Source organism: Sarcophilus harrisii, chromosome 4 (genome assembly GCF_902635505.1).
Source record: "Sarcophilus harrisii chromosome 4, mSarHar1.11, whole genome shotgun sequence".
Lineage (NCBI taxonomy): Eukaryota > Metazoa > Chordata > Mammalia > Dasyuromorphia > Dasyuridae > Sarcophilus > Sarcophilus harrisii.
The window spans coordinates 219,671,521-219,684,226 of record NC_045429.1 but is presented as its reverse complement, the minus strand read 5'-3'; the positions used below and the strand labels follow the sequence as shown (position 1 = coordinate 219,684,226).

The 12,706-nt window shown below is 32.5% G+C and overlaps 1 protein-coding gene across 2 annotated transcripts in view; it reads right to left on the bottom strand.

The window, feature by feature from the left end:
* Nucleotides 1-12,706, bottom strand: part of RARS2 (arginyl-tRNA synthetase 2, mitochondrial) — a 58,946-nt gene that overhangs the window by 33,863 nt on the left and 12,377 nt on the right. For both annotated transcript variants that reach the window (XM_023503106.2, XM_003769269.4), the window contains exons 4-7: nucleotides 12,503-12,586; nucleotides 6,868-6,965; nucleotides 4,464-4,519; nucleotides 516-599 (exon numbers count right to left, since the gene is read on the bottom strand). In XM_023503106.2, coding sequence (XP_023358874.1) covers nucleotides 516-599; nucleotides 4,464-4,519; nucleotides 6,868-6,965; nucleotides 12,503-12,586 — 322 coding nt within the window. The remainder of the gene's footprint in view (nucleotides 1-515; nucleotides 600-4,463; nucleotides 4,520-6,867; nucleotides 6,966-12,502; nucleotides 12,587-12,706) is intronic.

The following is a 12,706-nucleotide window of genomic DNA, read 5'->3' as shown; positions in this document are numbered from 1 at the left end:
CAGCTTTGTCTTAATGCTGACAGGAGTAAATGATACAATGACCAGACTCTGTGTGATGAGGCATAAAAAAGCTTAGCTGGATAAAATTAAAATAACAGAAGGGCAGGGGGCCAGAAGCAGAGGTATATAAGGAAAAGAACAATAGAGAAAACAAAGTGGCTCTGGTTACTCATATACTCTTGGTATAAGAATCTTTATATTTAAGAAACAGTATTAAAAGCCATTCAAATTTTAATAAAAATCTAGATTGTCTACAAAGATACTGATTTAGACATAAATTATATTATATATATATTATTATATATTTTTACTCTATAGCTTGTCTATTAATAAAAATAACATTTTTTGTTGAGAAACAAATATGCCTCCCCCAAATCTTTAAATCAAGTAGAAAGGTCTATTTCACTGAGTAAATTTTTATTCAATATAATGATAAGAAATTAACTAAAATCAAGTCAGATTATGTTTTACAATAAAATAGGGAGGAAAAAAAACTTAATTCCAAACATACTTACCAAACTGCATGCCCCAATCTCCAAAGTAATTTATCCTTGTTACTTGGTGTCCTAATGCTTCTTTGAGATTTGCTATAAAATTCCCTATTAATTAACAAAAGTTTTTAATTCTTACCACCAATTCATGCACACCACCTTTCTTTTTCTCTATAACAAAAGTCTAGCACAGCACATTGTACATTTGCTAGAAATTCATCATGTAAATTAATTTTTTACTAGTTCATTCATTACCCTGTCTATTTATATGACAGAACCCAAGGAATTACTTTGCACTTTCTTTACATCAATAGAATTTCCTTTATTAGTAGGATTTGTAAAAATTTAGCAATTACTAAGTCAATTTCAGACAAGGAAGAAGACTTGTAACTTCTGCTGTGCTTTACGCAACCTCCAGTAAATTATAAACAAACTCCCTTTCATCTAAGGCAACTCATAAATAGTTTGCTTTATTTCTTTCTTGAGCCCCTACCTTTCAATCACAGCATTATGGACCTTGCTCTCTTCTGAGGAAAGCATAATATAATACAATCTATAACCACACCATACCTGGAATATTACATTTCTTTCTTCTGGGTCTCTTTCTGATTTTCCCTCCTAATCTACAGATGGCAATAAGAGCAATCTTCTCTAGCTATTAACCTGACAGTAATAGAAGAATCAATGTCAAAACTGACATTTAGATTTTAAGAAATCAACTATAATAATACACAGGAGAAAGCTGGTTAGTCAGAACTTCATATAAATGACTAGGGGCAAAGAGATCAAAATCAGAAATAAAGAGGTAATGAACATCAAAACATTCAGCAGCACTCAGTAATATCCATGAACTTAAAGTGAGTGCCTGCCTAATAAGAAAGGGCTAAAAAACCTGTGGTACATGAATCCAGAAAGCAGGTAGGCAATTCAGTGAATAGAGTGCTAGGGCTGGAATCAGAAGACTTGACTTCAAATCTGGACTCAGATGCTTACTAGCTGTGTGAACATAGGCAAGTCACTTAACCTGTGCCTTAATCCACTGGAGAAATGGCAAACCACTCCAGTATCCTTGCCAAGAAAACCTCAAGGACAGTACTAGCATGCTATAGTCCATAAGGTCATGAAGAGTCAGAGAGGACTAAATGACTGAACAACAACAAACCATCACACCTGAATATAATGAAATATTATTGTGCAGGAAGAAATAACAAATATGAAGAATTCAGATAAATGAAATATGATTTGAACTGGGGAGTAAAATAAGCAAAACCAAAAGAACAATATATATAATGAAGACAGCAAAAATGAAAAGACTACTAAAAAGAAACTAAAAAGAATAATGGAAAAGCAACAGTGGTCTCAGAAGAGAACTAATGAAACACAACCACCTCCTCATGGGGACTACTACCATCTACATTTATCAGATATGTCATCACATAAGATGAGTACTCAGTGTATAGTTGGCTGCCTGTATGGAGACACTTCCAGCAAAGAAAAGAGACAATTCTAATCCTCCACTCAATGTTGGTAACTGTCTATAATACTATCTGAAAAGACAATGATGCTGCCAACTACAGGATCATATAGATGCCAATCTCTCCTCTATTCCTTGCCACCTAATCCAAAGAGAAAACAATATCTAAAGTATCAATTTCCAAAGGTGAAATCCTGTTTGAAAAGAAATTGATGACACCAGCTCTATAAAAGATTTTTAAGGCCTCAAAAGCCCCTTCAGAAGGATTAGACCTTCATTCCTTGAAAATTAAAGGGTTGTAAGCACCATCACAAATGTCCCATTAGGGGAAAAAAAAATCTTCATAGCAAATAGCATTAAGGTCTAATATCCAAGATAGTTAGAGAACTGGTACAACTACAAAAAAAAATTGCTATTTCAAATAATAAGTGATCTAGATATATTAACAGGAAGTTTTAAAAAGTAATGTACAAGTTCTGATGGATCAGGCCATCCTCAGCAACGAGATCAACCAAATCATTTCTAATGGAGCAGTAATGAACTGAACTAGCTATGCCCAGAAAAAGAACTCTGGGAGATGACTAAAAACCATTACATTGAATTCCCAATCCCTATATTTATGCACACCTGCATTTTTGAATTCCTTCACAAGCTAATTGTACAATATTTCAGAGTCTGATTCTTTTTCTACAGCAAAATAACGTTTTGGTCGGGTATACTTATTGTGTATCTAATTTATATTTTAATATATTTAACATCTACTGGTCATCCTGCCATCTAGGGAGGGGAGTAAGAGGTGAAAAATTGGAACAAGAGGTTTGGCAATTGTTAATGCTGTAAAATTACCCATGTATATATCTTGTAAATAAAAGGCTATTAAATTTAAAAAAAAAAAAAAAAAAAAAAAAAAAAGTAATGTACAAGCCTCTCAAAAACTACATGAATGAAGATGTTAAAAGTGCTACAGGAAAACAAACACGGTAATGTACTGTTAGAACTATGAAGTACTTCCTTCTCTACAAAATAATTTGCAATTAACTCAAAAAATACCTAACCTGTATATATTCTTTTATGCATGACCAGACTATATCCAAAGGAGGTCAAAGACAGAGGGAAGATTCTCATAGAGAACAAATTATTCATCACCAGTAATTTTGCAGAGGTAAACAAATGGAAACAAAGCTCACTAAATGGGGAAAAGCTGAACAAATTATGCTATACCTATCCAACTGAGTATTACTGTTCTATAAAAGAATGATAAATCAGAAGAATTCAGGAAAACATAAAGACTCATATGAACTGATAAAGAGCAAAGTGAGAAGAATCAGGACAAAATTTATGTGATGATGACAATAAGACAGAAAGGAAATCAACAATAAAATGACCAGTATGAGCTAAAAAGTGATCAACTACAGATGCAGAATGAGGTTTGCATTTGTCTAAATGTTTACTTGTTTTTCATAACTGTATTTTATTTGTTACTAAAGAGAGTATTGGGGATTATGGAGGAGTCATTGAGAACTGACAGTAATATCAAAAATAAAGCATCAATAAGGTATTTTAAAAATTGCATAGTATCCCAACTTAGTGTAGTAGATCAAATCTCACCCCTTATCCCTACTGGGTTTATCAGTCTGATAAATCAGACATCAAGGCCTCATGTTCTAAGACTGTATACAGCAGAAGAGATACTATTCTCCATAAGCAGAAAAACTTCCTATTAGGAACTTCTTATACTGATAAAATCACAGGGAGAGCGAAGAAAAGGGCAAAAGGGAGGGAAGGAAAAGAGGCAGAAGAAGGACAGTAAGAAAATAAATGCAGCATTCTTTTTTCTATCATGTTTGATGGGTTTTATTTTGGATTTGCTTAGTTATCTTTACAAGCCAAGCAATTAATTATATTTCATTAAATAGGCAATCTCAGTTCTGTTAAGACAAAAATTCTATTTTTGTCTGCCTACATGACTGCATTAATCATAGCTCATCCATCCATTCATTCACTTTTAACTCTGATATTCGGCCTCCCAAAATTTTATTTATCCAAATTAAAAGTATCAAGAATTTAGGTTCAAAAACCAATTGCTTGTTGATAAGACAAGTTGACCTATACTGATGTCTATAAGAAAAAGCTGGATTTTATTTGGCTGTAAATAATATGATATGGTAGATTTCTTTGAAAACCCATGCAATACTGAGCTGCATTAATAGAAGTTTAGTATACAGACTAAGGAAAACCATAGTTATATTGCAATTTTTTAACAGAACAGACCAAAGCTAGAATTCTGTACTCTGTTTTAGTGAATACACTATAAAAGAAAGTTGACAAACTAAAAGTCTGTAGAAAATATTTCCTAACTTTTAAATTTAATCTTTTAGTAGAAAACATATTTTAATTTAAATTGTATATTTTATTAAATATTATGTCCATATTCACACAAATAAGCAGTGACAGTTTTTTGACTTTTAACATAGTCTTAAGACACCTTTAGCACTCACCTATGATTGTAGAACGCAAATGTCCCACATGAAATTTTTTGGCAACATTAGGTGAACTGCAAAAAACAAAAATAAAAAATATACAACACTACAAGTTGATTTTTGTGTAAAGTTTAAAAAATGTAAAGTAGACATTAATACAGTTGGTGGAGCTGTGAAGTGATCCCACCATTTTGGAGAGTAATCTGGAATTATGCCCAAAGATTTATAAAACTGTGCATATACCCTTTGGTCCAGCAATACTACTATCAGGTATGTTTCCCAGGGTGACCAGAGAAAACAGGAAAAGTATACATATGTTTTAAACTATTTAGAGGAGTTCTCTTTATGGTAGCAAAGAACTGGAAATTGAAAGAATGTCCATCATTTGGGGGATGGCTAAACAAATTGTGGTATGTAATTGTGCTGGAATACTACTATGCTATAAAAGAAATGATGAGCTCAATAATCTTAGAAAAACCTATATAGATCTGCAAAGAAATAATGAAGAGTGAAATGAGAAGACCAGAGAATGTTGTATATAGTTAAGTAAAATTGTTTTAAGAACAACTTTGAGCGAATAAGTCACTGTGACTATTATAAATACCCAAACTAACTATAAATGTCTTATGAAAGGAGGATACTATCTGCATCTAGAAAAAGAACTGATTAAAAAAAATGTATAGAATGATTTTACACACACACACACACACACACACACACACACACACACACACACACTTGTGTATAATACTAGTTATCTCTAGAGTGGGGGAAGAAAAAAAAAGAAATTTATACAATATTATATATTTAAAAGGAATAGCAAGTTGTACATAACAGATTTGCAGTTTCATATGCAATCATTTTTTTAAAAACACTATGTAATGGAAATGCTTTATTCCACAAATTAAAAATAAAATAATTATCTTAAAACAGTGAAGTGAATAGAACCAAGATAATGCTGTATACAGTAACAGCAATATTGTGAACAATGAAATCTTTCTGAGTACTATAATACTCAAATCAACTATAAAGTTCCTATCAATGAAGATGGCATCCCTCTCCAGAGAAAGAACTGATAAACAGAAATATACATAGTATAGTTTTACATGTATTTATAAATCTGTGATAAATTGTGGCCTTCTCTCTTCCATATTATAAGAAAGGGAAGATGAGAAGAAGACAGTTTGAAACTTAAAATGTAACAAAAAAAAATAAATTTATAACAAAAATAAAGCCATAAAGGTTCAGGAAAATGTCAACAAGGCAAAGGTCAGAGAGAAACAATGATCTTTAATTGAAAAGAACCTATTAGTTATAAAGTAGCACCATTAATCACAATGACATTATATATACCTAGCTAAAATCGTTGTCTACTACAAAATTTAAAAAGATTATTTAAAGCAGAAATAAGGTAGCAAAATAGAAGATTGGTGTGATGATTAGAATCAAAAGAATGCGAAAATCAGAGATGATTTGTCATTGTGAAATCCCAACACTTTCAGGGGAGGGGACTATTTTGACATTTAAACAGGCATTTTGAAAGATATGATTCCTAAAAATGGAATAGGCTATTTATCGAGAGTTCAATATCACCAGAATGAAATTATCCATGAAGCCATTTATTTCCTTTTCTCTGGTCCCTTTACTAAGTAGTTTTCTGACTTACTAAGCATTTGATTAGAGGCTAGTCATTTTCCCCAAATCAGGTTTATATAACATGTGAGTGTGGCCTATTTTTTTCTTTCAAAGAATTCTCATTTTCATTTCAAAGAATTCATATTCAATGGCTATTATTTTTAAGCCCTCCCACAGAAATATTAACTTAAAAAAATTATCTATAACATTTTTTGACTTTCCAAATAGAAAAATAAGAATTTGTTACTGCTATTCTTTATTTACTATAGAAATAAAACTAACATGTATTTTAAAGCATTTTTAAAATATTGTCTCATGACCAACTATACACTAGTAGGATATTCTCTTCTCTTTGGCTGTTTAAAAATAGACCACAAACACAACTGTAAGGATAACTACTGAGATTATTTCAAGTAACTATATAACCCAAACTAATATTTTAATGATTTTGCATAAAGCTTTGTACTCTAAGAATAATAATAAGCAACACATCTCAAAAGAATGCTGTGCAGAGAAACATTCTTTTACTAAGAAAATAAATGATACTTTATTTTTTAAAAAGACAAAAGACAAAGAATCTAACAAGTGAAAAAATATCTGGATTGATTATCTACAAACTCATGTCTTATATAATGCACTATGACCTCAGATCCTAAATGCTTTGCTTTTGAGATTCTCCCAACTTTAAAATAATATGAAAGTAGTTAATGTTTGCAAAGCACCAACCTGAAAAGTACTTTCTCAATTAGTTATATGAACTGTTTAGTATCTAAGTATATATACTCACCTAAATTCAACCACTACCTTCTTCTGGGGAAGATCAGAAAAAAGTTCACTTTTTAATCCATAATTTGCACCATTTTCAAATACTTGTTGTAGCACTGTCTAAAAAATAAGTGCAATCAGAATTTAATTCTTTAAAAAGTTACTATGAAAAAATGATTTTAAATAATTATCTTATTATTTCATAGAGAACTGAAACTTCTCTATGTAAATCTCTACCTTCAGGAGCTTAGAAAATCTAAAGACTGAGAGCAGAGAGTCAAAGATGACTCTAAAATTCAGAGCCTAGGTGAAAAGGATACTGGGAATATAACATCAAGAGAAATATAGAAGTTATGTAAAAGGCCAAGTGTTTTGGAAGAATATGAGAACCAAAATTTTGGATATATTGAATCTGATGTGGGATGGAATGAATAAGTAAGACGTTCAAGTAAGGAAATATAGTATGTAGCTGGAAATATGAAACGAAATATCTGGGAAAGAGACTGGAGTTAGATGTAGAGATTAGGAAGTCATATGAATGTAAGTGATAATTTACCTTACAAAATAGATGGAGGAGGAGGAAATTAAAAGAACCTTTTTAAGATACCTATGGCTCAAGAAGTATAAGGAGATGAGGAAATAACAAGAGAAAGAAAAAAAATAGTTTTAGGAGTTAAGAAAAAATAATAAAAATATTTTTCTAAAGAAAGAAGTAGACATTCAAAAGGATGAGATGGTCAAAAACTTCAGATATCACAGTTCAAGGAGAATAAGATCATTATCAGAGAGCAGTTTCAGTAGAGTGTTGTGATAGAAGCCAGATTATAATCTTTATATACTGCATTTTTTCCCTAAAAATAGAGTTTAATTTAAGATAGATTTATTTGGGCAATGCAGAAATAATATTGGACTTGAAGAAGGACCTAGCCAAGTTCATATTATACCTTCAATATACATAAATTGTATTGAATGATCATGGGCAAGTTATTTAACTTATTTGAGCCTCAAATTTTCATCTCTAAAATGGTGAGACTTAGACCTATAGCACTGATCACATAGATTTTAAGGATCATGAGAAAATGCACAAAAAATGCTTGGAAAATTTAATAACTCTATAAAGAATAGGATGGACCTTGGAGGCCTTCTAGTCCAACACCCTCATTTTATATATCAGGAAACAGAAGGTTTCAAGGACATTATGTTTTTCCCAGGGGATTCAAAACAATATTCTTTGATCCCAAATACAATACAAAATATTATCTAGCATCATTGTGCACCTATTTCCACACTTAAGGTCTATGCAATTTTGGACATGGCCACAATAGGAATTTTTTTGTGTATGAAACAACTGCGGTTAAGTGACTTGCCCAGGGTGACATAGCCAGTAAATGTTAAGTGTCTGAGACTGTATTTGAATTTAGATCCTCCCGACTCCAGGGCTGAAGCTCTATCCACTCTGCACCATCTAACTGCCCCATAAGAATTTGTTTTTCTTTACTATGCACATTTAGTGCATAGTTTCCTTCTTAAAAAAAACAAAACAAAAACAACCTATTTATAACCTAAATACAAAGTAAGAAAAAACCAAATAGACAGAAAAAGGAAAAACAAAAGAAAATATTGTAATGTGTCTAGCAGAACAGGAAGGATTCAAAATATGTAAACAATAAATTTCCATTTTGAGAGGGTATATATAATATATATAACATATAATATAATGTCTTATATTCATGACCTTCCATCTTTGCTTCTTTGTAGGTTATTCTTTTGTTCTATGCTGAGCACTTTTTATTTTATTCTTTCACTGATCACTATATTCTGAGTTCTCCATCTGCTCTGTGCCAGCAGTATACTATCAAACCTTGAGAGATCACTGAGGTACAAAAAAAATCTTAAGTTATACCCTTAAAAAAGTAAGCATCAAATCTGCTCCCCTGAGGTAACATAGAATGAGGAGAGTTCCAGGAATGAGGGACACCCAAAGAAAATATCTAGAGCTGAGAAATGATAAATGCCTCGTTTTTAGAAGTGCCAGGAGACCAGTGTCATTGGATCAAAGAATATGTGCTGGGGAACAAAGTGCAATAAAACTGAAAAGACAGGAGGCAGCCACCTTATGAAAGGCTTTGTATATCAAAGAGAACATTTTTCATTAGGTCATGGGAGTAGGGAGCCACTATTGTTTACTGAGTAGACAATACTCAGTGGGTTGGTGATATAGTCAATTTGTGTTTTAGGAAAATCACTGACAGCTAAATGGAGGGTAGAATGAAGTGGGAAAAGACTTGAGACAGGCAGACCCACTAGAAGGCTTTTGCAATAATCCAGGTATGAGGTGATGAAGGTCTGCACTAGAGTGGTATCAGTGCTAGAGTAAAGAAGGGGGCGTGTATGAGAGATGTTGCAACAATGAAACTGATGGGCCTTGGCAACAGACTGGATAAGGAGAGTGAGAGAGTAAAGAGCTGAGGATGATTCCTAAACTGTGAACTTGAGAGATTGGGAAAATGGTATAATAGAGAAGGTAGGAGTTTTGGACACATTAAATTTGTCTACAAGACATCCATTAGAGACGTTTGAAAGGCAACTGAAATTGTAAGACTAAAAGTCAGAAGAGAGATTGGGGCAGGATAAGTAGATTTGTGAATGTCGGTATTTAGAGACAATAATTAAATCCATAGAAATTGATAAGAATATCTAGTGAGGTAGTATGAAGGAAGAAAAAAAAGAAGGCTCAGGACAGAACCTTGAGGGACCTTCAGTTAGAGAGTGTTATATAGAGGAGGATCCCACAAAAAAGACTGAGAAGGCGCTATCAGATATGTAGGAGAACTAGGAGAGAGTAGTGTCCCTAAAACCTAAGGAGAAAATGCAGGGAAAGTCATCACATGTCAAAAAGATCCAGGAGAATAAAAAGTGAGAAAAAACCATTGGATTTTGTAAGTGAGAGTACACTGATTATTATCATAAAATAAAGTGGTTTTCAGTGGAATGATAAACTTGGAAGCCAGATCAAAACAGGTTAAGAAGAATGTGAAGAGGGAAAGGAAAAGTTTCTGTGTAATTAGAAGAACTAGCCATCAGGGTAGTTCTATAATATAAATTCTGACAAGACAAGGCAATTTCATCTATAAATTTTTATTTGGAGATACTAGGTCTCACCTAACATGTTTGATTAACCTTCTGGTTGCAGGATATACACTTTTAGGTATCCCCAAGTGGGGAATGATCCTTTTCCCTAACTCCCTGGAGAATCATGGAATATACATTTACAACACATGTAGTCAGTTAAATGATCTCAGCTATTGTCTCAATAAAGTTTTTCCAGAGAGCCCAGTGATTAGAGTCCTGGGTCTTGAATCAGAAAGACTCAATTTCAAAACTGTCTTTAGATACTTAGTCACCTAAGTCTCTGCATGCCTCGGTTTCTCTAACTGTAAAATGGGAATAATAATAGCACTTACTTCCCAGGATGTGAAGATCAAATGAAATAATACTTGTAAAATATTTGGCACAGTGTCTGGCACACAGAAGGACCCCATATAAACACTAGCTGCTAAAATGAAATATATGACTTTGGACTCATGAGTATCATAACCTAAAAAAAAAATAGATTAAATAAAGCTACATTTTTAATTGACTGGCAAAGATATGCTCAGCACTTAACATGCCAGCCTAATACACAACACTACAACTTTAGTAAGCTTACTCTTGGCTATCTGTGCAACTAAATACATTCCAGTAGGCTATTTCTTTAATATCTGACTAAAGAGGGAAACAGAAGTAGGTACAAGAAGCAGAGATAGCACAACACACTTATCTTTTGAGTTTAATCCTGATCAGTAATTGAGAAAAAAAAAATTTCTGTCTCATGAGATCTTTTAGGAACAGTGTCAACTACAGAGGCAATACAATCTACAATGCCTTGGGGCTAGGGTTAATCCCTTAATGTGGCACCTTAAATGAATTACACTTAGTTGTATAAGATTTGAATCTACAGCCACAAAAAGGTCACCCCCAAGTATATTTCACCTTTAAAAAAACAGGCTAGTTCATCACTCTGAATCAAATTAACAATCAAGAATTGAGACCAAAGAATGAAAATAAGGTCAACATAAGGTTGTTAAAGACTAATTTGTAACTTTAACCATCCATCATCAGATACAGCATTATTCAATACAAAAGAGCTTTAAAGCAAAATTTTATTAAACACCATTTTTCCATTTAAAACAATAGAAAGAAACAGGACCATGGTTCTTCATCTAGTATTTTGCAACTGGCAAAGGAAAATGAATACTTAAAACAAAACCTGTTTACCTCTACTCTGTAAACTCTGGTGTGAATAAATTGATCAGTTCCATAGAATTATTAACTGGGAGAAATAGTTTTAATATTGAGATAAAATACAACCTATCTTAAATCTTTCAGTCTGTTTTTGGATCTCTCAACTCCTGAAGACTAAAACTCCTTAGCATAGGTTTCTGAATCTTGGAAGGGAGGAAATTATTTATTGTCTAATGTGAGCATGGTACTGTTCTAGATCCTAGAGCAGAGGCATTACACTGAAGTATTCTGTAGCATGCTCCTCGACATATAAGGTATTTTATTTTTTAAAAAGACAGTCAACATGAAGTGATGCCACCTTAAAACTCTTTATATGCAGAAAGTTATCATCCAGAAAGTATCACTCCTAGATGTCCTGGAACATGAAGAACAAATCAAACCAAACCTATAGCAAAAGACCAGCAAATTGGGGATGTCTAAAATAGTTGTTCTCAAAATGAGAATCATATAATTATTGCAACAGGTTTATGAATTTACTGTGAATTCATAAATAATATGCATACCTTCTGTAGAATGATGTATGCTTTGCACAGAAATAACTTATTATTTTTCAAATCACATATATTACTGTCATTAATGAAATACAAATCCATTTAGAAATATTAATGAATTAAGTTTTTCTTATTATGTATTTTCTCCATCAACAAATACTAACAGCATGACTACCATCAAGAAAAAACACATAATGACAGACCCGATCTCCAAAGTTACATAGCTGAAAGTGAAATGGATTTGGGGGTCCTGTTTTTATTATTCAATTATAGACAAATTTCTTAACTTCTCTGGGCTTCAGTTTCCTTATCTGGGGAGGGGTGGGGGGGAAAGGGTGTGCTGGACTAGATGGTTTTAAAAATTCAGTCCAGGTCCCTTCATGACTCTATTTATTACTTATACCAGACAATTTTGTATTGCCTATGAAGTATTGAATGAAATCTAGTTTCTTCCATTAGAATATAGGTTCCCAGAAAGCAGGTGATTTTTACATTTCCCTTATGTCTTTCATTGTTCCAAGAACAGTGATAACTTGTATTTACATCATCTGCTTACATGTGATATCTCCTTAGTAAATATAAGCTCCCTAAGGGCAGAAACTGTGGGTTTTTTTTTTTTTTTTTTTGGTCTCTGCATCTGGTATATAATGGATTAAGAAACTCTGAATCAAGTTGTTGAACAGCAAGCACTCAATATATATTCGTTGTTTGAAATATAAAATTCCATGTAAATTTCAAAAGATTCCATCTTAGAAGAGCTTCCATGATTGAAGGATTGGCTTTTGCCTAAATTATAAAATATGAAATATTAACAATTCTTACCTTTGTTAACAGTTCCCTGTTTATTTTGAAGTTTACTGTCCCAGGTCCAGTGCTGATTTCACTCACTACTGTATCACATTTTAGCTGGAGATATAAATACATTAAATTATATATTAAATGAAAAGAGGCACATACAATTCTAAGATGAAAATAAGTATTTGATCTGCAACAGCATCCAGTGAACTCTTTTTAGTCAATGCATCT